At 46.0% G+C, this 24,750-nt stretch overlaps 1 protein-coding gene across 2 annotated transcripts in view; it reads right to left on the bottom strand.

Annotated features, from left to right (window-relative positions):
* ITGAL (integrin subunit alpha L) overlaps window positions 1–24,750 on the bottom strand; it is a 394,734-nt gene that overhangs the window by 91,641 nt on the left and 278,343 nt on the right. For both annotated transcript variants that reach the window (XR_014966715.1, XM_085618461.1), the window contains exons 14-17: window positions 20,639–20,842; window positions 19,069–19,190; window positions 1,388–1,548; window positions 1,144–1,295 (exon numbers count right to left, since the gene is read on the bottom strand). Coding sequence is in view for 1 of the 2 variants with exons in the window: in XM_085618461.1 (XP_085474587.1) it covers window positions 1,144–1,295; window positions 1,388–1,548; window positions 19,069–19,190; window positions 20,639–20,842 (639 nt within the window). In the remaining variant the exon portion in view is untranslated. The remainder of the gene's footprint in view (window positions 1–1,143; window positions 1,296–1,387; window positions 1,549–19,068; window positions 19,191–20,638; window positions 20,843–24,750) is intronic.

Below are 24,750 nucleotides of genomic sequence, written 5' to 3' on the forward strand. Positions count from 1 at the left end.
GTGCGCCACATGTGGATGCATGCTTATTTCAGGGGTGCAACAGGGTGTCCTATTGACACCCTTGCAACCTTGAAATTGCATTCTCAATTTGCGATTCTCTAATTGGGAATCGCAAATTGAGAATGTCTTCCCATTCATTCCTATGGGCTTTCTAGCCCATAGGAATGAATGGGAAGGTATTCCTTATTTGCGAATCTCAATTTGCGATTCGCAAATAAGGAATATGTAGGATTCGCAAAATATTTAGCAAATCCTATACACATTGCGTTTTGTGATTCTCTAATTGCGATGCACTAAAAATCGCAATTTGAGAATCGCAAAACGCAGTTTTCATACATATGGCTCTAAACGTGCTGTAGCTACTTCACAAAACATCACCCATGCTCCCTTGCCACCAACTTCACTTAGAAAAGCATCTTGGAGTCTGAGAGACCCAAGGACATGCCAGCAAAGGCAGAGGCAACACTTTTCCTCAGGGAGAGAAGCCCACTATAACAGGTCTTGTGCGTTTCTGGCACATGCACAGAATAATGAGACAGCTGCTAGTGGTCCGGCCCCCAGTGGCGTAGCAAGGTCAGGTGGGACCCGGTGCGGAACATTTCTTGTCACCCCCGGCTTGACAAAATGGCACAAATATGTGTTTAAAACACATATTTTTGCCATTTTGACACCCAGGGCGGCCCGCACCCACCGCACCCCCCTTCCAATGCCACTGCCTGTCCTTGCAGTGCCATGTGGTTATGGTGGCTCCAGGTGCCCAGTTCATGGGCTGTCACTTTCCCTTGTTCTTTAGCCGCCTGTTGATGTTGAAGGTTAACAACCCGTGTCCCCCCTTAGACAATTGGCAAAACACAGGAGTTCGCTGAAGACCAAGAAGATGGACATCCCTTGTTCCATCCATGGTTCTTCACAGTGCTAAGTAGCAGAGCTAGAGGTTGGATAAGGGGTGTGGACTACAATGTGATTCTCACTGCCCACTGGCTGTCTGTTTCTGGTACTCGTCTTGTAACATGTAAGGCTCAAGTAGGAAAGCCGATGCAGGCGATACCAAAGAGTAAATCAAGACTAGAAGACGCTCCCTTGGCAATCCCTATAGGATGTCTCTGCTGACACTAATCGGCAGATCAGTGATAAGGCACCTACCGGTAGGAAGATGGCCTGTGTGGCACAACTCTGGCCTTTGGTGATAAGCAGGGTGTCGGTAATGACCCGCTTGCCGTTCTGGAAGACTACCCTGACCTTCATGCGGTTGGCGTCCAGCTCCAGTCGGTAGGTCAGGTTGAATGAGAGGCGGCCTATGGAGAGCAAAGATACATAACCGTGAGAAAGGATGAGACCAGCCTGTAGAGGAGACAAAAACCTGCTGAGTCTTGTAAGCAGAGCTGACCCAAGTAGGCGGAGGTGACGTAGCTGCTATTGAAGCACAGGGTGATGATGCTGCCAGGCTCTTGTTGGCTCTTGACTTCGCCCGAGCACTCAAACATTTTCAGGAGAATTTCTTGCGGGTGAAAGCTCATGGAGGTTGAGACGTTCAAAATGGGACGAGACCTGAAACAGGGACCAGAAGGATGAAGAAAAGTTAATATTTAAGATAAAGAATCCTATTTCCCACATTGTTGTGATGGCCGATCTGTGACTACATTTTGCATAAGCGTACCTCATAAAATGTAACTTGATAATTTAATAATCATGGTAATTGTAGACATGGTAAACATTACTCTGGAAACTCAACAAGATGATTGACAAAAATGTAATCACAAAAGGTAGCCTTGATTAAAGAGCCTTCAGGAATCCATTTTGTGTCCACTACAGTAGTAGTGGCAGGTGTCAATTATGGTGTATAGGTTTATTTCTGTGACATAGGACTAAAGCTATGCCCTAAAGACCAAAATATGGGATTTGCACAAGATGGATCTTTGTCTGAACAGGCATGGAGGGTGAAAAATTATAGACTGGAACATTACCCCTTCTCCCCCCAAGTGATCGCCATTGACTGAGATTAATTTAAGCATTTCATCTATCACTTTGCTACCCGTGCTCACTGTCCAAAAGGACTCCAGCTACACTCTACTGAAGGGGCCCAACTAGGCATAAACCAGTTAGTGGGTTGCTTGTTCTTCTGGACGGTACCTTGCCTGATAGTTTGGGATGGACTGTTCCCATGGGGAGAGTTTATAGAGCTACTCTGGATAAGATGGGCGTTTGTCTAGAGTGGCTTGGTGGGGCAAAAACGATAGACTGGTATGTGGCACGAGTGCTCACCAGCGGCTGAGATTACATCAAGCATTCCATCCATCACCTTGTGAGGTCTGCGTTAGCCAAGACCTTTGGATTTAAAAACAAATATAAATATATTATACTTATTTAAAGGGGTTTTCAGCCAGCCGTCTGTTGGTCTGTCATTCATATTTTGGTTCTGCCAACTTCTGCATACAGTATGGGGGTGGGGGGTCAGTCCACTTCAGTCACTGGCTAACGTCACTTTGAGTGGCTGCATTTTGCTCTTTTACAAGGTGCACATTCACATGCATGATAGTTCTCTTTGGTGCCAGTGTTCTTGTTATTACTTTATTGCTCTTGCATTGCCTTTGTATTTAGAGTCTGATATGATAGCAGGACACTTTTTACCAGCTCTTCCACGTGCAGCACAGGGCACATTCCAGCTTTATCAGTTTCTATCTCCTGCTAATGGTGCTGTAAATTCCTTTTGGAGTGGCATTTGTGGGTTTTTTCCCTTTCTGACTGCTTCTATTTCTCAGCATACCAAATGCCATTTGAAGCTGTTTTCATCTTTCTTTGGAGGCCTATGTCTGTATGTGCAAGCCAATCTGTTTGTTTGTGCAAGTCTCTGTCTGTTTGTGCAAGCTTGTCTACCTGTGCAAGCCTTTGTCTGTCTCCCTGTGCAAGCCTCTGTTTGTCTGCCTGCACACGCCTCTATGCCTCTCTCTGTGTCTGTGCAAGCCCCTCTCTGTGTCTTTGCAAGTCCTTCTCTGTGTCTGTGCAAGCACCTCTCTGTGTCTGTCTGTGCAAGCCCCTCTCTCTGTCTGTTCAAGCCCCTCTCCCTGTCTATGCAAGCCTCTCTGTCTGCCTGCGCAAGCTTCTCGGTCTGTCTAAGTCTGTCTGTCTATCTGTGTAAGTATCTCTGTCTGTCTGTGCAAGCATCTCTGTCTGTGCAAGCCTGTCTGTCTATACAGGCCTCTGTCTGTCTTTGCAAACCTGTTTGTCTGTCTGTGACAAGCCTCTCTGTCCGTTTGTCTCTCTGTGGAAGCCTCTGTATGTCTGCTAATCCTCTCAGTCTGCCTGTGCAAGTCGCTCTGTCTATCTGTGCAAGCTTCTCTGTCTGTGCAATCATCTATCTGTCAACTTTTGAGGCCCTCACCATAATAACACTTATATATACTTATCAAATGCTATGAATGAATGAATGAAATAAATTTATAGTGCGCAACTAAAACCCGAAGGCATCAAGGCGCCTACCAAACAGATCAAAACCAGAAAACAAAACACCACTACAAGTATGACTTAACAAAAAGATGGGTTTTCAAGGCAGTTCTGAAAAGCTGTAAAGTGGGAAGAGACCTAAGTTCGAGTGGGAGATCATTCCACCACTTAGGTGCCAGAAAGGAAAAGGCTTTGCCTCCCCATCTCACTTTCCGGATACGGGGAACCAGTAGGAGAAGTTTATTAGAGGAACGCAAGTTCCTGGAGGGGCTATAATGGGACAGAATAGCACCCACACCAGAAGAGCTACCCCTAGCCAGAGCCCTGTAGGTCATACACATGGTCTTAAAGAGTATGCGATCCTCTATAGGCAGCCAGTGTAACAATTTTCTGGCAGAGGTAGCCGAGGCATACCTAGGCAAATCAAGGACAAACCTAGCTGCTGCATTCTGGGCTACTTGCAAGCGCTGCAGCAGACTTCTATTAAGTCCCGCATAAAGCGCATTGCAGTAGTCCAGCCGAGAACCGATAAGAGCAACAGCCACTTGTTTCCTTGCCTGTTGTGAGAGATAGTGTCTGATTTTTCTCAATCTGTATATAATGCCCCAGCAGGTAGAGACCGTTCTATTAACTTGTTGACACATGTTAAGGGTAGGGTCGATCAAAACGCCTAGATTTTTGGCCGACGAAGTGGGGTCAGGGCACATTCCCAATGAATCAGGTCACCAATCATGTGACCAGACTTCTTCCTTTCCGCCAAACACCATCACCTCCGTCTTCTCCCCATTCAGTTTCAGTGAGTTGTGAATCATCCATTGTCCTACAGCCTCCATGCAAGATCTAAAGTTGGAGGCAGTTGAAATAACTGACTGGGAGAGAGAGACGAGGATCTGTGTGTCATCTGCATAGGAGACTACCTCCATCCCAAAAGATCTTATAAGTCTGGCAAGGGGGGTCACATATATGTTAAAAAGGGTCGGGCTTAAAGCTGACCCCTGAGGGTCCCCACATTGCACAGACAGGGATGGAGATAGGAACTCCCCCAACTTCACTCTTTGCTCTCTTTGACCAAGAAAAGAGGTCAATAAGCACAAAGCTGCTCCATTAACCCCAATCTCCCTCAGACGAGATAACAGGACTGAGGGAGATAGGGTATCAAAGGCTGCCGTAAGGTCCAGTAGGATAAGGAGGGCGGTCTGACCCCCATCTACCCGAGTGCGGATATTATCCAGCACTATGGTGAGGGCCGACTCGGTGCTATGTTCCCTCCTAAAACCATGCTGGGAATGATCGAGGCAGCCAGAGCTTTCTACAAAAGCTGCGAGATGTTTATTGAGATGAGTTTCTAACATCTTCGCAGGGGCAGGGAGCAGTGAGATGGGGCGGAAGTTTTTTAAGACCCCAGGATCAAGAGATGGTTTCTTGAGTAGGGGCTTCACTACAGCCCTTTTCCATTGAGGAGGGAAGGTACCCTCCCTTATGGCCCTATTCATGATGTCAACAAGGGGAGGCACGAAGGTTTCCCTGCATTGCTTAAGAATCTTAAGGGGACAAATATCCAGAGGTGAACCAGACTTAGTATTAGTCAGGAGGATCTCTAAATCTTGCAAGGAGAGAAGAGGAAAGGATTCCAAATGTCCCCGAGAGGGATTATCCATTAGAGCAATGGGAACATGAGCCACATCCCTGAATACCGGGGGCTCAATGGTCGAAGTCCTCTGCAACTCCAAGGGGGAATAAATATCAGAGATCTTTGTCTGGAAAAAGACAGCTATACTGTCACAGAGTTGCTGCGAAGCAGTAACAGGGTCCGGAGTTTGAAGGGACATAAGGGAGTCCACTATCCTAAAAAACTCTTTAGGAGAGGAAAGAGAGGAGGAAAGGGCCGTAAAGTATTCCTGTTTAGCCCTTATCACTTCCTGCTTATACTTCCTCATCAAGATTCTATGGGCTTCCTTGTTCCTCCAATCCCAGCTAGAATGCCAGAGCCGCTCCCGTCTCCTAACTTCCTGTCTGAGAGATCTTAGATGCTCCGAAAACCAAGGGGCAGAAGGCTTTTTTCTCGCTGAATAACGCACCCGGATAGGCGCCAACTCATCCAGTGCGTCAGTAACAGCCTTTTCAAATAGCGTTACCGCCCCCTGAACATTCTCCTCTTGAGAGACAGCCAGGCTAGAAACCCAAGGAGCAAAGGAGCTATCCGTAATTTTCTTAAAATCCCTACGGAGTTCCATCCTGCTAGGAGCTTTATTATGCCTGTTCATAGTTGGGCAAGACACCACAAATGGGACAGCCAGATGATCGGACCAAGAGAGAAAAAAGGGGTCCCTTACTCCCAACCTCTCATCGTTCGAAAAGATCCCGTCAAGCGTGTGACCCGCTCGATGGGTAATGCCTCTGACCAATTGCGTCAATCCACAGTCTGACATAACTTCCAGCAGGGAAAGAGTATCGGTAGACTCCAGAGATTCTAAGTGATAGTTTAGGTCTCCCAGAACCGTAAGGTTTTTGCGACCGAAATAGGGTTCTAAGATGTGGAGTAGCTGATGACCGAAGTCCCCTCTGGGACCAGGGGGACGATAGATCAAAATCCCATTGAAAATGGACTCATGAGCAGCCTTTAAAGAAAAGTACATAGCCTGAAAATTGTCTTTAGGGTCTGATAAAGATAAAGTGTGGCAGTAGAAAGTATCTTTATACAAAATCGCCAAACCTCCTCCAACGCGACCGATTCTATCCTGCCGAGACAGACAATAGTCCATAGGGACCGCTTCCACCAAATCAGGACCAGAGGAGTCCCTAGCCCATGTTTCCGTAACAAAGACCCATGAGGGTTTCCTGTCCAATACAAGCTCCTTAAAAGACGTATTGTTTTTTATTAATGAGCGAGCATTAATAAGAATGCAGTCTTCTCCCATCAGATTGCTTTCAACCTTGGTGTTATGTGTTGACAGAAGGGAGATAGGGGGGAGGATCAAATCTCCCGATCCTACCAGTGAACAGCCACAACCCAAAGGAAGTACAAATTTATCCGGAGCGGTCTTATGGAAACATGGGAGTCTGGAGGGTTTTAGCCTAAGTAAGTCGCTCATAGAGTATGAACGGGACGTAAAACTTTCCCTGTACTGACCTGATGTCCAGCCGGACAGCCCGACCTCAGCGCGGACGGGCGCAGACGGGCTGGACTCTGGCGTGACTCCGGCGTCACTGTGGCGCTCACGCTGCGCGCTAACGCTGCGCGTCATAATGACCAGTACAAATAGGGCTCCGCCCCAATCACCTGACTGCTAGAGCGCCAGGGAAGAAGAGAGCTTCCCTGAAACCAACCAACCCAAAATGGCGCCCAATACGATCCAAACGCGAGGGCCAGAGCCGCCAAAAAGCGGTGGGGGACACAATTACAGTGCAGCAGTGCGGAGGGTGAGTAAAACAGGGGAAAAGGACCTAGGCTAACCTAAAAAGAACAAAAATACAAAACAGGGGATTTTAAAAATTGCAAACACGTCTTGAAGTAGGCACAACGCGCGATGGTGTAGAACCTGGTAAAGTGATCCTACCTCAGTCCACACTTATAGAGCTCTGTCCACGGACTGCCTCCGCCCCAATCACCTGACTGCTAGAGCGCCAGGGAAGAAGAGAGCTTCCCTGAAACCAACCAACCCAAAATGGCGCCCAATACGATCCAAACGCGAGGGCCAGAGCCGCCAAAAAGCGGTGGGGGCACAATTACAGTGCAGCAGTGCGGAGGGTGAGTAAAACAGGGGAAAAGGACCTAGGCTAACCTAAAAACAACAAAAATACAAAACAGGGGATTTTAAAAATTGCAAACACGTCTTGAAGTAGGCACAACGCGCGATGGTGTAGACCCTGGTCTACACCAGGTAGGCCCCCTTTGCACCTAGGGGCCAGGTCAAATGACATGCCCAACTCCCAACAATCCATAATTTGACCCTTCCAACGTAGCACATGCACAGGCGATGCGGGTATTTAACATTGGCTCTGCCAAGGTGCAGAAGGGAAAAAAGGGGAATGTTGAGTAATTCGTACTGTGTGTCTTGGTTGGTGGCTGCAAAGAGGGCACCGAATTCAGAAGCTGCGGAGGTCAGTTTGATTCACAAGCCCGTCATGGAGTACTTTCGGGGCAGAGAGTAATTGGCATCGCAATCCTCACACATTCCTTGTCCCTTTCCATTCTCATTCCAGTTTGAGATGTGCTACAATCAAGACACCTGTATCAAACAGTATTTTTTTTAACCTGTGTGGAGCTTGAGAATATTTAAGACATTCATATGTTATGTTATGTTATATTATCTGAATATATATAGCACGCAGCTGCCTCAGCAAAGAGGTGTCCCGGCGCTGACAGCATACAAAAAATGGACTATGAACCAGGACAGGAAGGCGCAAAGAACAGATGAAAGGATAAAGAGAGACTAGGCAGAGGGAAAAAGAAAAGTTTTGATTACTTTCCTGAAGTCCAACAGACATTCCATTCTGTGGATCTGGAGAGGCAGAGATTTCCATAACTTGGCTGCCAAGTAGCAAAAGGAATGACCCCAGGCCCGAAGGCGCTTCACACGGGGAACTCTAACCAGATGCTGCCTGGGCGAGGCAAGCTTCAAGATCTTAAAAGGTAGACTAAGCGTCTTAAATTGAATTCGCTTAGCCATAGGTAGCCAATGAAGCTTCTGGATGGCACCAGCAGAGGGGCAGAAACACGGAAGTCCCAACAAGGGTCTAGCGGCAGCATTCTGAAAACGCTGCAACCGCATAACCTCAGCCTGATTAGCCCCCAACCGGAGAGAACTAGCGTAGTCTAATCTATATAGAATAGCAGATTGAACAATCAGCTGACACGTAGGTGGATCAAAGAACTTCAAAAGGGGCTTAACCTCTTGCGTGCCCCGCCCTTTCCCCGCCCTGTGCCGGGCTTTCTATTAGCGGGCGGAGTTCATGACGAGATGGTCTCGTCATGGGCACAGCGCAACCGCGGCCCATGACGAGACCATCTCGTCATGGGCACTGAAGGGGTTAAGACCCCGAAGGAGGCCAAAGCAAGTGCCGGCAACTTTTTTAGTATGGTCTTGAAAACTAAGGGTGGAATCCAGCCACACCCCCAAGTTCTTAACCACCGATTTGGGGGTGTGGGTATTCCCAAGAGCGTTCGGCCACCATTGCTCACTCCACAGGCTCGTGTTCTTCCCCACCAACAGGACCTCTGTTTTATTAGCGTTCAGCTGGAGGCAATTTATAGTCATCCATTCTGCAACGGCAGCCAGGCCACTCTTAAACCTAGAAGCATCAAGTGTGGAATCATCTGAGAGGGCCACCACCAGCTGCGTATCGTCAGCATACGAGACCATGGTGAGGCCCATGTGCCTGGCCACCGTAGCAAGAGGCTGAACATACAAGTTAAACAGTATGGGGCTCAATGCAGAGCCCTGAGGCACACCCTGGTCGATGGGATGGACCTGAGAGAGAAACGGGGGGGTCGACACTCGGAAGGATCTTTCGGTCAGAAACGATCTGAACCATTCCAAAGCCAGGCCCACCACACCAGTTTCCTCCAAATGCTGTAAGAGAATCCTATGCAAAACCGTATCAAAAGCGGCACTCAGATCCAACAACATCAGTGCCGCCGTATGACCGGAATCGAGAATGGTCCGTAGATGTTCTGTCACAGCCAGGAGAGCAGTCTCCGTGCTGTGACCAGGGCGGAAACCATTTTGAGATGGATCCAAGATGTTATTGGTGCTCAGGAATCTTGTTAGTATGTTGTTGACATGCGCCTCTGCAATCTTAGCCACCCAAGGGAGGAGAGATATTGGTCGAAAGTTTTCCAGTTTTGCCGGGTCAAGCGAAGGTTTTTTAAGTATAGGGGATACCCTTGCCTGTTTCCACGGCACCGGGACCACCGCTGTAGAAAAGGAGGTGTTGACTATCTGGCACAAAGGGGCCAGGAAAAGAGAGATTGAGTCCCTAAACTGGACAGGTTTTAAAGGATCGGCCGGAGAGCCCGATTTAACTTTTCTACTCAGCAAGGTAAACTCTTCCTGCGAAATACTGGGGATAGCTATCAGAGAGTGCAGTGGCAGAGATCCACAAGGAGCAATAGGAGGAGACAGAGACCCTTGTGGGAAGGACCGATAGATGGTGCGTACTTTGTCAACAAAGAAAGTTGCCAGGTCCTCACACTGCTGCTCAGATGTACTCGCTGAGACAGAATTTTTCCTTACCATAAGGTCTTTAAGGATCTTGAAAATGCATTGGCTGGATTTGGGCTAAGCTTTATTCGTTGGCATAGTAAGCCGCTCGAATGATACAAATGGTTCTATGATAGTGTTTGATCGCTGCCAAATAGCATTTTTTTTCGTTGGGTCGTAATCCTTTCTACATGCTCACTCCAATTTTTTAGACGCTTTCCACAGAGCAGTCAGCGAGTCATTGTACCATGGGCTGGCATCCAAAGTGCGGCCTTTAGACCATTTACTGGAATGAGTAAATCCAACCCTTGGATAATCCAATTGCAAAATGATCTATAGCCCCTATCTGCATCGTTGTGAGGTTCCGGGGGATTTGTGGCGAGTAACGCGTGGAAGTCCTCTACCTTCAGTTTCCGCCAAGGGCGTCTAAAAATGGGTCGTTGAGTAGCCTTATCAAGGGGCTCAATGGCAGGGAAGGACGTTGCTACCAACGAGTGGTCGGACCAAACAATGGGTTTAGGGGTCTCCACCGTTGCAGAAGGAATGTTTGAGAAAATAGGTTCTAACAGAGGGCCAGCTAGGTGAGTAGGACCAGGGACCAATTGATGTAATTGGCACACGGCCAGGTCTGCAAGCAAGCTACAGGTTTCAGTGTCTTGCACAAGGTCGAAGTGCATATTAAGATCACCTAGAATGCTAAAATTAGCTGTGCCCATGGCAAGCGTGCAAATGGACTCCAGTAGGGCAGTTTTAAATTTCGTGGCAAGCCCCGGAGGGCGATAAACTAACATCCCTGTTAAGGTCAGATGGGTGCTGACGGTAATGCTGAAACGTGCGCATTCACAGCCCTCAATTGCTTCTTTGATAAAAAGGCATGAGTAACAGGATTTAAAGATCACCGCAATGCCGCCCCCCTGGACTCTCTATTCACCGTAAGAATGGTGTAGCCAGAAGGCAGCGCTAAATTAGGTTCAGCCACCATATCGTTGTTGAGCCACGTCTCAGTCAGAAAAAACACATCCGGAGATTCCTCCATGACCAAGTCATAGATTTCTAGGTAATGCTTAGCCAATGACCTAACATTTAGATGAAGAATTTTCAGCCTTAACCTGGGCTGAGAAGGGGAAAGTAAAGAACGCGATAGCGTAGGGGAGGCATATCTGCAGCAAAAACAACCAAACGGCCCTTCCAGAGGGCCCAATGGGGGCGCACTACATACCTTAGACATGGAATTGACTGCTAAGAGTTCTTCCCTAGAATAGGTGCGCAGTCCTAAAGCACCCCGACCAGCATTCCTGGCGAGAGGCGACGTACAGGCACGGACGGGCACAGACGGGCTTGCCTTTGGCGTGCCTTCGGCAGGCCGCCGGCATGCCCACTGCACGCGTCCGCTGCGCTCTCGCTGTTAAATACTGGTGGAGTCAGGGAGCCCAAGAACTAGACCGCCGACCACCAAAGATGGCGTCTAGAATGGCCGACCGGAAGTGAGGGATTCCGGCGGTCCGGTTTCAACTCACCCTCCACATCAATCAGGCAAGGGAGGCTGCGGTGGACCGGGGCGTTTGAAGCCAACAGTAAAGGTAAAAACACACAGTAGCTGCCACAACATAAAAGCAATGCAAAGTTAAAATATGGCAAAAGGGCAAAAGCAGTAAAACAGCAGTGCTGCCAGCGAGGTGCACAACCGCACGTCAGCTGGACTATCAATTGCGCTCCCGCACCATCTCCCTGTTAAATACCGGTGGAGTCAGGGAGCCCAAGAACTAGACCGCCGACCACCAAAGATGGCGTCTAGAATGGCCGACCGGAAGTGAGGGATTCCGGCGATCCGGTTTCAACTCACCCTCCACATCAATCAGCCAAGGGAGGCTGCGGTGGACCGGGGCGTTTGAAGCCAACAGTAAAGGTAAAAACACACAGTAGCTGCAACAACATAAAAGCAATGCAGAGTTAAAATATGGCAAAAGCGCAAAAGCAGTATAACAGCAGTGCTGCCAGCGAGGTGCACAACCGCACGTCAGCTGGACTATCAATTGCGCTCCCGTGCCATCTCCCTGTTAAATACTGGTGGAGTCAGGGAGCCCAAGAACTAGACCGCTGACCACCAAAAATGGCATCTAGAATGGCCAACCGAAAGTGAGGGATTCAGGCGGTCCGGTTTCAGCTCACCCTCCACATCAATCAGCCAAGGGAGGCTGCAGTGGACCGGGGCATTTGAAGCCAACAGTAAGGTAAAAACACACAGTAGCGGCCACAACATAAAAGCAATGCAGAGTTCAAATATGGCAAAAGCGCAAAAGCAGTAAAACAGCAGCGCTGCCAGCGAGGTGCACAGCCGCACGTCAGCTGGACTATGCCTCTGTCTCCTGTCAGCCACCAAACTGAGGCTGAGGATATCTTTTGTTCACCTGTGCCTTAATGTCCTGCTGGGTCTGGGGCAAAGGGTGACTGAGGCATTGTGGCATCTTCCAGATGAGGAACTTATGTTCAACAAAATGGAAATAATAAAAATTATTAGAGCGTGCCCTTCAGATTTAGTGGGTTCAGAGAGGACCAGAAGCCCTCTGAGGAACTGGACTAGCCCAACTGAGTACAGAAATAGTGACTCGAGGGGGACACATCTGGATGCACTTTAAATGTACCAGTCCGGGTAGGGCAAGAACCAGACCACTTAACACTCTGGTCTTGAAGCTCTATACATCAACCAGCTCCCAAAGCAGCCGAGATAGATCAATCTGGTACATTGCCACACTCTAACTTCATACTGACTAGACAGATTTTTTTGTTTTTGCAGTTTTATATAGCGCAAACTTGACCCATAGGTATTAGAGCGCTTTACATAAGCACCAAGTACGTTACAGACGGACACAGTCCAAGGCCGACACGGCGGAGGTGGTGTGGGCTAGTAATCATCATTCACTGGTATGCAATAATAAAACTCAATAAAGTATTGGCCACTCAGTACATTTTCTTTAGAAAAAGTAGAAATACACTTATTACACACACACAACTATATACTATGCAGTATTTTAACAAATATATACATTGGTAGATGAAACATACCATAGATGACATTACATAATCATCTCTGCCCCCCTAAAGGGGTCACACAAACATATAAGGTAAGTCTATTGGCTTGGTCAAAGGTTCAAGAGCAGCACATGTTTAAGACATCCTTTTGTGTGTAAATGCAATCATCAATAATAATAACCATGTGTAAATGCACTTATTGTTTTTAATAAAGCATATTCACTGTGATCAATAATCGTTGGCAACATTAATAAAGCATTTAAAATGAGTAAAACATATCTGTGTATTTCTTTTATAAACTTTTAAGCCATGAAAATGCAATCAGAAAAGCAGCCCCTAGAGAGCATCACATTTTGACTACATTACATGCACCCATAGACTTAGCCCGTAGAGAGCGCTTCAATACATGTACCTTTCTTATACACTTTCAGACCATGATAATTGCAACCATAAAGTAAGCCCCTAGATGGCAATGCACTCCCAGCTGTAGAGCCAAACCTTCAGCCTTGGGAGGGCTTTGAAACCATTACGCACAATTCCAGAAAGACTGTGGTTTTCTGACCCCCGCACATGTAGGGTCGTTGGTGGTGCCTCCTGCCATCCTGGAGCCACCACAAGATGGACAAAAATAAGCTAAATGGAAAGGCCCGCAGAGTATTATGGGGTACTCCTCTGGGAGCAGTGAATATTTTAACAGCGGCTCTCCTGATGTCCTGGGAGACCCTCAAAGCTTTGCTTTTTTCAGTTTTATTTCTATACTGGGGTGCCCAGTCTCATCGAGCACCCCGAATGCCTCCTTGGCTGGGGAAAGCTCAAAGAGCCTCACTCCTGGTTGACCCTAGCAGCTACCCATGCGGACAGCATCTCCTCCTCTGCCCGCACGAGCCGAAAGCTTCTGCAGGCAGGGATCTCCTTTCTCACGGTGGCTGACCTGTCTCCCCAAACATGGGCAAGGGGAGCAGGACAATCCCACCGCTATTGGGGTGGCGCAACAGCACCTCCTCTTTCCGCTTGGCATTCAGAGATTCGGGAATGGGGTCACCGCCCCACTTTTTAAAAAAATACGGCCACAGGGATGGGGTCCCCGGGCCAAAGAAGAGTCTGGGTTGGGAGTGGGGGCCCATGCACGCCCCATCCCTGGGAAGGTAAAAATAATAACTCCTGCACCGACTCTCGGGCCGTAGCTCACCCCGGGGGTAAGGTAAGGAACAGCTGCAGAGCCCAACACGATTTGTCAGAAAGAAAAGGTCGCCAAACTTTAAAAAGCCATAACTCAGGCCCTGTTGGGCCCATTTTGACGATCGCGGGCTCATTTTACTCCTGGTGGCAAATTCTAGCTACCAGGGGTAGTTGCAGCAGACCTGCTCACACCTAAAGCAGTATAATCCTCAAAGAGCTGGTTCTCCTGGTTCCCTGCCCCAGCTTTCCACTTGGTCTCTGTCTTTGGACGCAGATGTCCAGGTCTTTCCCCCACCTGCTCCTCAGGGGGTGTAAGGCTGCCAGCCTCATTAGCCCTTGGGGGGACCCCCTGGTCCTGGTGTCAACTAGGCAGAGTCCTTAGTCCTTTCTGGGCATTAGGGGGTTCCTCCTTCCAGTTCTCCATGGCAGTCCCAGGGTCCAGCAGTGAAGCACAGAGAAATCACCAGGCAAGAGAGTCGCCCCTTTGTGAAAGAGTTTTTAAAGGGGAATGAAGGTTCCAAAAGCCAGGCACCCCTAGTCAATCCTAGGATACCACATCTCCTCTCTACCCAACCCTCCTGCACAGCATGCTGGAACCGTTCAAAATGGCATCATCCAGGAGTCACTAGTCACATCTCCTATGGGGGCCTCAGCTCTGCCCTTCGCTGACATAACTGCCAGGGCCTTCCTCACCAGATTTTCAAAGGGGAGTCCTCTCCTGTGTTGGCTCCAGAGGTATGGCCTCCCTCCTTTGCTCAGTGGGCAGGCCCATTCCTGGGACAGTGTGACAGCTGATTGATTGTTGCAGATCATGCCACCCCTCCACTTTCCTACTGAGGAGCTGAGTGAAGGACAGGTTATTGCTCCCTTTGTGTGGGAGGCCTCTGTTCCTGCTGCTGGAAAGAAATGTAATTAACTCAGCATAGCAGTGTGTCAAAAGGCCTGGGCTCTGATCCTGAGCTGAGCCAGAAAAATATGACAATTCTGGATGACCTATGATTTGTACAGATATCTTTCTGGAACTTGCAGATTTGATTTTCTCGCACAGGTCACACCCCATTTCGATACAGCACTGGTCTCTGTAGGCCAAAGGGAAGTGAAACTGCACTCACAGTTCTCTCCCATTGTGTATAATAAAGTGTCACTACAGACAAAATAGTAAATCACACTGACTTTCTGTTGTAGTGCATACTAACATTAGAGGGCCTACCCCAGGTCAATATCTAATCCTGCAGAGTCCCCACTTTGCCAGGCTACCTTTGTGCAGTTACCAGGCTGCGCACGACAGTAGTATCCTACGCACAGCACGCACATATGGCTGTACACGTGTTCACATGTAACCAGCCTGCCGCCCCTTACCCTTGCTGCCTCGAATGAGCCTTATCTTAAAAGGCAGGCACTGGCTGTAAGCATGCGCAGTCCACTTGCTATGTGATTAACCTGGTTGAAACATGTAGTGAGACTCACCCACAGAAAAAGGCCCAAAACTGGGTGATTAAAAAAAAAAGCAAAACATCTGGAAATACTGAATGGGCATAACCCAATTGCAACACTAATCAATGGGGAAAGGAAGCCAAGGCAGTCTTACCCACTTTTACAACACATCCAGTTTACCTTACTGCAGACTATTCCACAGTGCAATATTGTAAGGAAAAGCCACGATGGCACAGGCCTTCTACCCTTGGAAGGAGCTTATGTGCCAGGGGAAACCTGAGGCTGTCCCTTCCTCAGATCTCTTAAACTATGCTATTAATGGGCAGTCTTCTTCTCTGTCTCTTTCAAATTAATGAAGTTCCTGGAACCACCCTCTGCCTGTCCTTCCTGGTCTGGTATGTATCACATTTCTACTCCCAGACCATCCTTTCACCAGGCCAAAGCCGTTGTGTCTGCTCTGGGAGTAGTTTTCACATTTCATTAATGTCAATCACTGACAAGGTAGCTGCTGGCAGGCTAATGCAAAATAGTTTCCAAGAGCTTCATGCAGGAGCTATAGAAGTCACTTGTCCAAAATATGTATTTGTCCTAAATATTTACAAAAGTTCTAACTTTACCATTGAAATTGGATTTTTAATACAGCCTTATAGCCCGCCGTAGCGAGGGACTTTAACAAGACAGCGGGACTTTAAAAGCCGGTATAGCCCTGCTACAAAGGGCTATAAGGCTATAAGAACATTCTGCCACTAGAGGGCAGAAAGTTCTAACAAATAAAACAAAGCCTTCAGGGGGCGCGAGGGATTGAAATCCCCTCAGGCTCCCTGAAGCCTTTGTTCACAGCCAGAGCTGTGAACAAAGAAGCATTGGAATGTTGGAGCTCCGGGCTTATACCAGCCATTATAAGCCCGGAGCACTCCATTGTTTTCAATGGAGCTACCAACATTCCAATGTTCTAATAAATAGTAAACATAGTGGTTGAATAATGTTTCTGGATTGTCCTAAACCAGGAATAGACAAATTAATATTTAAATCTGTAGTTTTTTCATAGGACTGTCAGAGCCTTCCACAGTGAAAAAAGCATTGTGGGTTTATCACTGCAGGGAAATTGTAACATGAATTAGACTACTAATTCACAAAGCCTAACAGGAAAGGAACAAGTTGCATGTTTGCTTCCTAGACTTCTAGAAAGCAGTCGGTTCCATTAATAGAAACCTACTTTAGGCAAAACTTGTGAAATAGGGTCTTCCAGATAAATTGTTAAAAGACATTATAAACCTCTATTCATTTAATTGAACTCAAGTTAAATTGAATAACAACACCGCCTAACGTGAAAAATATCAATAAACAAAGGACTAAAACAGGGATGTGTCTTTGCACCAATTTTCTTCTACTTGAATGAATCAGACATTGACATGACTCTGAGTAACTCAAGAGCCTGTCCTCCCAAATTGAATGGACAGTGAGTAATGGTTATTTGCAAATGACATGGTCCTCCTGGAACACACCAGAATTGGCCTCCAACATACTTTAAAGAGAAAAACAAAATTCTATCCTTTGGCCTACAAAATGGCGAGGCCATTATCTGGAATATAGAAGGGCAGTCTTTGAAATCAGTAGCCTCATACACCTACCTTGGGGTCAGTCTACACAAATCAGGTGACCATGGAGCCCATTTGGAGGCTTTATAAAGCATAGCGACATCATTGAGGTTTGCACTATTGAAATTATCAAAAAACTTGAGGCAGATTTACAAGCCCTTTGCGATGCCAGTACATCACTTTTTGTGACGCACTGGCAGCGCATTTCTCTGCCCCATATTTACGAAGACAGGAAAAGCCACCCGGCATGGCTTTTCCTGTCCCTGTAAATATGGCCCCTTCACACGCAGCACTTTGCGTGAAAGGGGCGTTCCATGGGTGTTGCTGTGGGTGTTCCCACGCAACACCCATGGAACCAGACACATTTCCAGATTTACGAGGATTCGTAAACCTGGAAATGCATCAGTATGCTACGCCACCCTAGGGGTGGTGTAGCGAGGCACTACAAGGAGAAATGTTTTCATTTCTCCTTGTTTATTTCCTCTTTCAATGCATGCTGCCTTCTACAACACACATTGAAATCAGGAAAATGCCTGTAGTGAGTGTTTTTGTGCAGGGAGGTGCCCCTTCCTGCACAAAAACAATGTCCCCATGACGCAGGCATCCTTGCACAATGGTTCATGGGTGCATGGCAGCAGTTTGTGCCCCAGCGCAAGGGAGAGCACAGGAATGCGACATGTAATCATAAATATGTCGCATTCTTGTGCTCTGAAAGTGCCTCAGCGTGGCGCAGCCAAAGGGCTTGCGGTGTCACGCTGCAGCACTTTCTCGTAAATCTATGCCCTAGATGGGCAATCGATTTTGCCCTTGTGAAAAGCATTAAAAGTGAACTATCTGCCATCTTTAACCTACTGCACGGAAGCATTTCTAGATGGACTTAACACATGGTTAGACCTGGAGCAAAGTAAAATATTTAGATCATTTTTTAATCTCCCTCAATCTTTAAATCCTGTACAAATCCGTATAGAATTTGGCTTAATTGGCCAAGAGCTCAGAGCCAATGGTGCTCTAGTAAAATATTGTTTCATTATGAAGCAAGCAGATCCAAAAATCCTCAGAGCAATCCTATGCAAAGAATAATAATACCACAAGCTAAACAGCATGGAGCAATAGCAATATTTTTTAAAGGTTGAAAATGGTCAATCCATGGGATCAAGAGATTGCAAACTTTAAAACATTGTTGAAGAAACACATTTCAATACAGTCCCATGTCAGAGAACGTCGAAAATTTGGTATATGAGATCACTCCTTTCTGGTCAAAGAAAACGATGCAACAAATCACTTCTCCGCATACCATGATACCGCTGTTTTTGACCTTTAAGGAGAAAATATTAGCGACTTTGATTTGGTCTCTTTTGATATAGGAGAAATGAAACCAGTATGTGAAAATAAGAGGACCTTACTAGTATGTAGGCTTTGCAACTATTACAAGGAAAACGTATATCAAATTGTATTTTGCTGCCCAATTCTATCTGCAAAGTGCAGAATGTTTTTAATTACTCAATTAAATAAAATGGGTATACAAACCTGCACCACTGCAACAGTGTGCTGTTTTAACATCACCGTTTTTTTATTAACAAATTTGTTAAAAAAAATGGAACTTGAAATTTACCACTATTAATTCCAGAAATAAGTGTATAAACTACAATGTGCAATATCCTATGTGCCAATTAATCGTGTATCACCTTGTTGTATATCTAAGCTTGTGATTAACCATAGAACTGAAAGCTCTTTTTCTTTTTTAATCCACTCAATGGATCTAAGAAGACAAAGCCCATAAAGCTCTTTATTCTTTTATTCAAGCCATGTTTTCCTTGTCATACTAGTGGATGGCACAATACGTGCTGCAGTCTACAGGTGACATTTAACTTCCCATGTCATGGGTGTAGTTTCTATGGCCTTCCATTAGAGTGAAATATGCCAGTCCAGGGTAAGCCAATATCTGCATGTTTTAGGGATCAGAGCGCATACACTGGGCACTGGACAGCAGAGCTCCAGTGTTCACAGTCCAATAAAACAGCACTCCAATTCCGCAAACATAAAGTTGACCACGAAAAAGGGGGCATTTTCTCACATTCCCTACTGAATCTACTTCATTGAGTTTGCTGTATCCCACCTTTAGAAATCCTCAAACATCCATTCCCCCAAAGCACCCACTGCTGGAGACCCACAAAGGGCCTTACCTTAGAATGACCACTTGACCGCTAGCTCCCACGGTGATGTCTGTCAGTCTGTCTCCATCAAGGTCCATGGTCCCATGTATGGACTGGCCAAAGTATTTCAGACCTGGTGAGCCAGTGATTCTCTGTCAGGATTCATGCGTCCAAATAAGAAGAGAGAAAGCAGAGGAAGAGCAAGGTCAGTGTTCTGTTGCACACAAACACCTCTCAGTATGTCCTTATCAGACAAAGTAATTGTACAGAGAGAGAGAGAGTTCCAATAAGCATGCCATGTACCAGCATCATCTCAATTAAACATAGGAGAGAAGTCTTGGTTCTATTCTGGAAACTTTAGATTGTGCTCTGTCAAAGCCACTGACCTTCAAAAATGGGGACTTGCCCAGACAGAGGGGAGATTTTGAAGCTTGTGGTTTAAGCTTCTCAATGAGATACATGGTTAGTAGATGAAGGCAGAGCAATGACTTTCAGAAATGTCAGTCATCCAGAGGTCCAGCTGAAACACTCAAGGTGTACAGATCCAGCATTACCTTGAGAATATTCATTCAGCTTGTATGATGGAACAATGCATTCCGTTGCAACGCATGCCTTTACCACGCATGCGTTACAACGTGAATGCCTTTACCACGTATAACCTTTACCAAGAATGCTTTTACAACGTATTTTGTTGTAAAGCATGTATAGTAAAGGCCTATGCTTGATAAAAGTTTTCCCTAACCCCTGCCCTCAGTCCTTAAGCTAGTTCCCGGACCTCCCCCACCCGTCTCTCTTAAAAAAAAACAGATCCCTGCCCTAATCTCTAAAAACAGTCCCCTGTGCAAACCCCACCGCACCGCCTTTTAAAAAAAAATTACTGACTCTTCCCTAAACCCTAAATCTAGAACCCAGCATGACCCTGCCCTGTTAAAAATTACCCGACCCTTCCCTAAGCCCTAAATCTAGACCCCCAGCGTGACACCCTCCCAGGTAAAAAATACCATACCCTACCCTTCCCTACACCCTAAATCTAGAACCCTGCGCGACCCCCTCCTAGCCTCCAGCCCTTTTAAAGAATACCCAGCCCCTGCCATGAACCCTAAATCTGTCCCCTGGCCCCCAGTTCCTTTGAAAATAATCCCCTCAGTCCCAAAAACAATCCCCCTTACCTTTACAGGACGAGGCAACTCTTGTGAGGCACTGCACACACAGGTCGTCAAGAGGAAGCGGAAGGATCTCTTTGCACCTCTAACGACGCCGATAGCCTTCACCACGCAGGTGCCATTACCAGTGTATGCCCTCACCATGTAAGTTGCACAAAAAAATGCATGGTGAAGGCTATGCATGGTAACAGTGTATGCGTGGCAATGCCTACTTGGTAAAGGCCCTGCGTGGAAACAGCCGCGTTGTTGCGGCTGTCTCCTATTCATCACAGGCAATAACCAATGATGAGATTTTCTACAGTCCATCATTAAACGATAGAACAGATTAGCAGGACAAATCATTTGTGCCACTGCATCTTCTAATTGAACAACATGGCTTCTCAAACCTGCTTCCCCCAGTCCCAATCTGACATCCTCTATACCGTCATCCCTCTTACCTGGCTGTAGTAGGGATCAACACCTCCCTTCCGACCATGAAATATGTACACTACACCCTTGCTCTCATTCTCCAGAGGAGCCCCAATGGCAATGTCGGTCAACCCATCTCCGTTCAGGTCTGCCAGTGTAGCTATTGCGGCACCAAACCGTGCAAAGGGATGTCCCACCTCACCATGCAGGAAGGAGCGGCAAGAGACCATGTCCTGAAAGAGAAGTTGAACAACTGTGAAGTGTGCTCATGCAATCTCATCTTCATTGTAAGCCCACCTCATTCCTCATCAAACAGCAAGCATAAGGGAAAAGAAAAAAAAAGCAGGTTTTACATATTCATCATCAGACCAAACAAAGATAACCTGGTGAGGATCTATATACACATCTGCTTCTGTTATTAACTATAAAATTGCCTTCTATTCAGAGAATATACAAGATCTTTGTCTATCAGGGAGTAGAACATAACCAGAAATTAAGCCAGAGAGGATTATATTTAGACACACAAAGATGATGGATGAAATGCTCAGCATTCCGTCCATCATTTTTGTGTGCTGCTATAGGATTGTATTCAAAGACAGGACTTTACACTGAGAGAAAGGTAAAGCGCCCTCTACCACTACCAAAACACATTTCCAATAGGCCTTTCAAGTGATTTTTGTGGAGCTCAGGTCATTAAAGTCTATTTGGGCCACTCTCTAATACATGTCAACTTACCCTAATTTAGAAGATGTTGCCCTCTTTTGAATAGTAAATACGCTCCTAAAAGATAACTTGCCTCATAAAATTCCACTAGGTCACTCTTTTTACAAACCTGTATCAGCCTCAAACATGTGTTTCTCTCCACTCATTTTAATGGAATCACTCTCTTAAACATGTAAATATGCCCTCATTTGAGAGATAACTCCTAGAATGGGGCGAACACCCCAGAGATCATTACAGAATTGGATGCCAGAAGATGGTCCTGGGGAGTGAGATGTGACCCAGTGTCCACAGGGAGTCGATGGTCGGAGTCAGAGCTAAATCACCACATAAATTATCTAGAGCTTCTGGTGAGTTCTTTTGCCATCAAAAGTCACTTCCCCTTGAAGATAGACTGTTGCATCTTGCTGAAGATGGACACCTTATAAGCAGTGTGATATGTCAACAAACTGGGTGAAACAAAATCCTGGTTATTGAGATAGGCAAGGATTTTTGTAATTTTTGCCTTCTACATCGAATCTCAGTCACAGCGGAATATCTTCCACACCAGAAGAATACAATAGCCGATTGGCATTCTTGTTATCTCCTAGACAATAACGACTGGAGGTTTCACCCAAAGATCTTAAATTCCCTTAACAGGCTCTGGGATCACTGCAAAGGGGACCTATTTGCATTCCGGCTCAATTGTCAATTACCAATATTCTTCAGTTGGAGCCTGGATCCTAGGGAGCAGACGACGGATGCCACACTTTTCTCCAGGATGGGTCTCAATTCCAGGGATATGCATTTACCCCTTTCATAATGATCCCCAGAGTCCTATCTCATGTCAGACAGCAGAGATCGTTGTAGTGACTCCGATGTGGAAGGCACAACCATGGTTCCCTGTGGTTCTATAATTTCGACCAGAAGAAATCCCACTTTGTCAGAATCTATTGCTGGACCTAGTGGGCCTTCCTCATCCGTTGATAATGTCAGGGAACTCATGTTAGTGGCGTGGAAAGTTTAAGGTAGAGATGGAGTTTGCCAGGCTTTTTGCAACAAGCTGCTTTCTACATCAAGCAAGCCTGGTATGCAAATACCCATAAACGCTATGCTTCACCATGGAGGAACTTGTGTGGTTGGTGTAACAAACTGAGTACTGATCGTGTGGAGCAGACTGCTGTCTGGTGATTAATTTCTTATCATTCTTGACAGCTTTTAGGTTGGCTTATAGATTGATAAATCACTTCACATCAGCAATATATGCAGGGCACCTTCCGGTCGAATGGAAACCAATTGGTGAACATACCCTGATATGCAAACTCATGAGAGGCATTAGGGTGTCAAAGCCGCCGCAACCTAGGTATTCAGCTTTATGGGACATAAATGTAGTTCTCAGGGTTTTTGCAACAATGGACATACAACAGATATTTATCTTGTCAGCAACTCTCAGCTACACACACAATGTTGCTATGTTTGCTTTCCTGCTAGAGAGTATCAGATGTCCATGCTCTGGACCTTTCAGGTAGAGTATTCACTCCTAAAGAAGTTTCTTTTGCTACTTCTAAATGTACAAAGTCCAATTCCTGATCAGTTTCATATCCAGCCTTCCAGAATAATACAAAGTTGTATGTGGTACACTGTCCGAAGGAGTAGGTAGCATGTAGTAGTGAGCTGAGGAAAGACTCGAGAGGTCAATTACTTATTGCTTTACAAAACCCTCATAAACCTGTGGCAGTGACAACGCCAGACAGATGGATGAGTTGGCCTTTAGCGGAAGCAGGTATAGATGTCTCAAAATTTGCAGCCCACTTAGCTAGGGGAGCAACAGCACTGAAGTCATATGCCATAGGTTCCCGACTGGAAGACATTATGAGGGCGGCAGACTGGTCCTGAAAATCTACTTTAAACATTTCTGTTACAAACCTATTGTGGATGTTGCATCAGTGGTTGTAGCACAGCTTTAAACAAGAGTAATCAGAGCCTTCAATCCTGACATGGAATTAAACAAATTCTAGCTTATGAGTCAATCATTTTCAATTCTATTAAGGACAGGGAAGCGAGAATTATCCCACACTGACATGTTTACATATGGATGTAATAGGGTTGTTATGTTTCTACCCACCGTATGTTGTAAAGTTACTCAAGTGCACACCTCAAGGGAGCAGGGTTTATGGCTTTCCCTTGTTCGTTTGCAGGAAGCTATCAGAAGCATAGCTAAGATGGAATTTCTCAATGCAGGAGCAGGTTGAAGATTATGATCCATGAGATTACTTCCTTATTGATGGATCCACGGCACATGGGCGTGGAAGTCCTTTCCAGCTCCAAACGGAAGTTGGTATGTTCAGTGTTGGGACAAGTTGGTGCTTGTTCGAACTTAGTACATGGTCAAACTAATTTTAATGGTGGTTTAACGTTTGGCAAAAATGTGTTATATAAATTATAAAGGCAAAGAAAGAGGCATCAAAATAGTGGAGAATCCTTGCCTCCGTGTCCTTAACAGATTTGAACATTTTTATTGCGGAAAGATAGCAATTTTTGTACTGGCCTTACACTCTAACATGGCACCTTCATATTTAATGCTTAACCCAGTTACATTAACTCCTAATTATTGAAACTCTAATATGGCGGTCGAAAATGCTTGTCCTATATCTTGATTATCACGAATTCTGTGTCAGGAACCGGAGCCTCGATTGTGCTTTGACTTTCTTATTTTCTCCCAGCAGAAAAACAAAAAACAACATATTTGTCAATGTAAAAACATAACAACTGAGCTGTTTAACTAATCATAATGATCACAACTATATCTCTTTGACCAATCATAATGTCCACAACAGTATATAATGGGGCCTCGTCCTCTGCTAGTCCTTTTTTAATGTTTTATTTATTTTATGTCTTTACACAAAGGTGTCAGAGCGCTTCACAATAGGAACAGTAATATTACATGAGGAGAAAATTACAAGTGGGCATGTTACAAAAGCAAACGATACGTTACATGAGGCAAAAGTGACAATTGTGCAAGTAAGCAAACAAGATACAAGAAGAGGTAGCAAACGATACGTTACAAGTGGAAAAAGTGACAAGTGTGCATGTTACATAAGCATACAAGATACAAGTACAGGTATAATACTGCATTAAGAGGCAGTCACTCAAAACTCAAGAACACACTCGGAAGGCACTTCTATAGGCATGGAGTACAGAATTTCCTATAGTGAAAGAACTTCCTTGAGGGAATAGAGAGGGCGTGAATTAGATTTGGAAGTGTCTTTGAAGGAGGAGAAATTTGGGGTCAGTTTTGAAGGACCGGGAAGAGGTGGTGGTCCGGAGCTGAGGCGGAAGTGAGGTCCAGATTCTCACCGCGTTGCCTGAATAGGATTGGGCCATCGATCTTTCCTAATCCTGTTCAGGCAACGCAGCTCTTTCTTTGCTGCTTCAACAGTCT

Source organism: Triturus cristatus, chromosome 7 (assembly GCF_964204655.1).
Source record: "Triturus cristatus chromosome 7, aTriCri1.1, whole genome shotgun sequence".
Classification (NCBI taxonomy): Eukaryota; Metazoa; Chordata; class Amphibia; order Caudata; family Salamandridae; genus Triturus; species Triturus cristatus.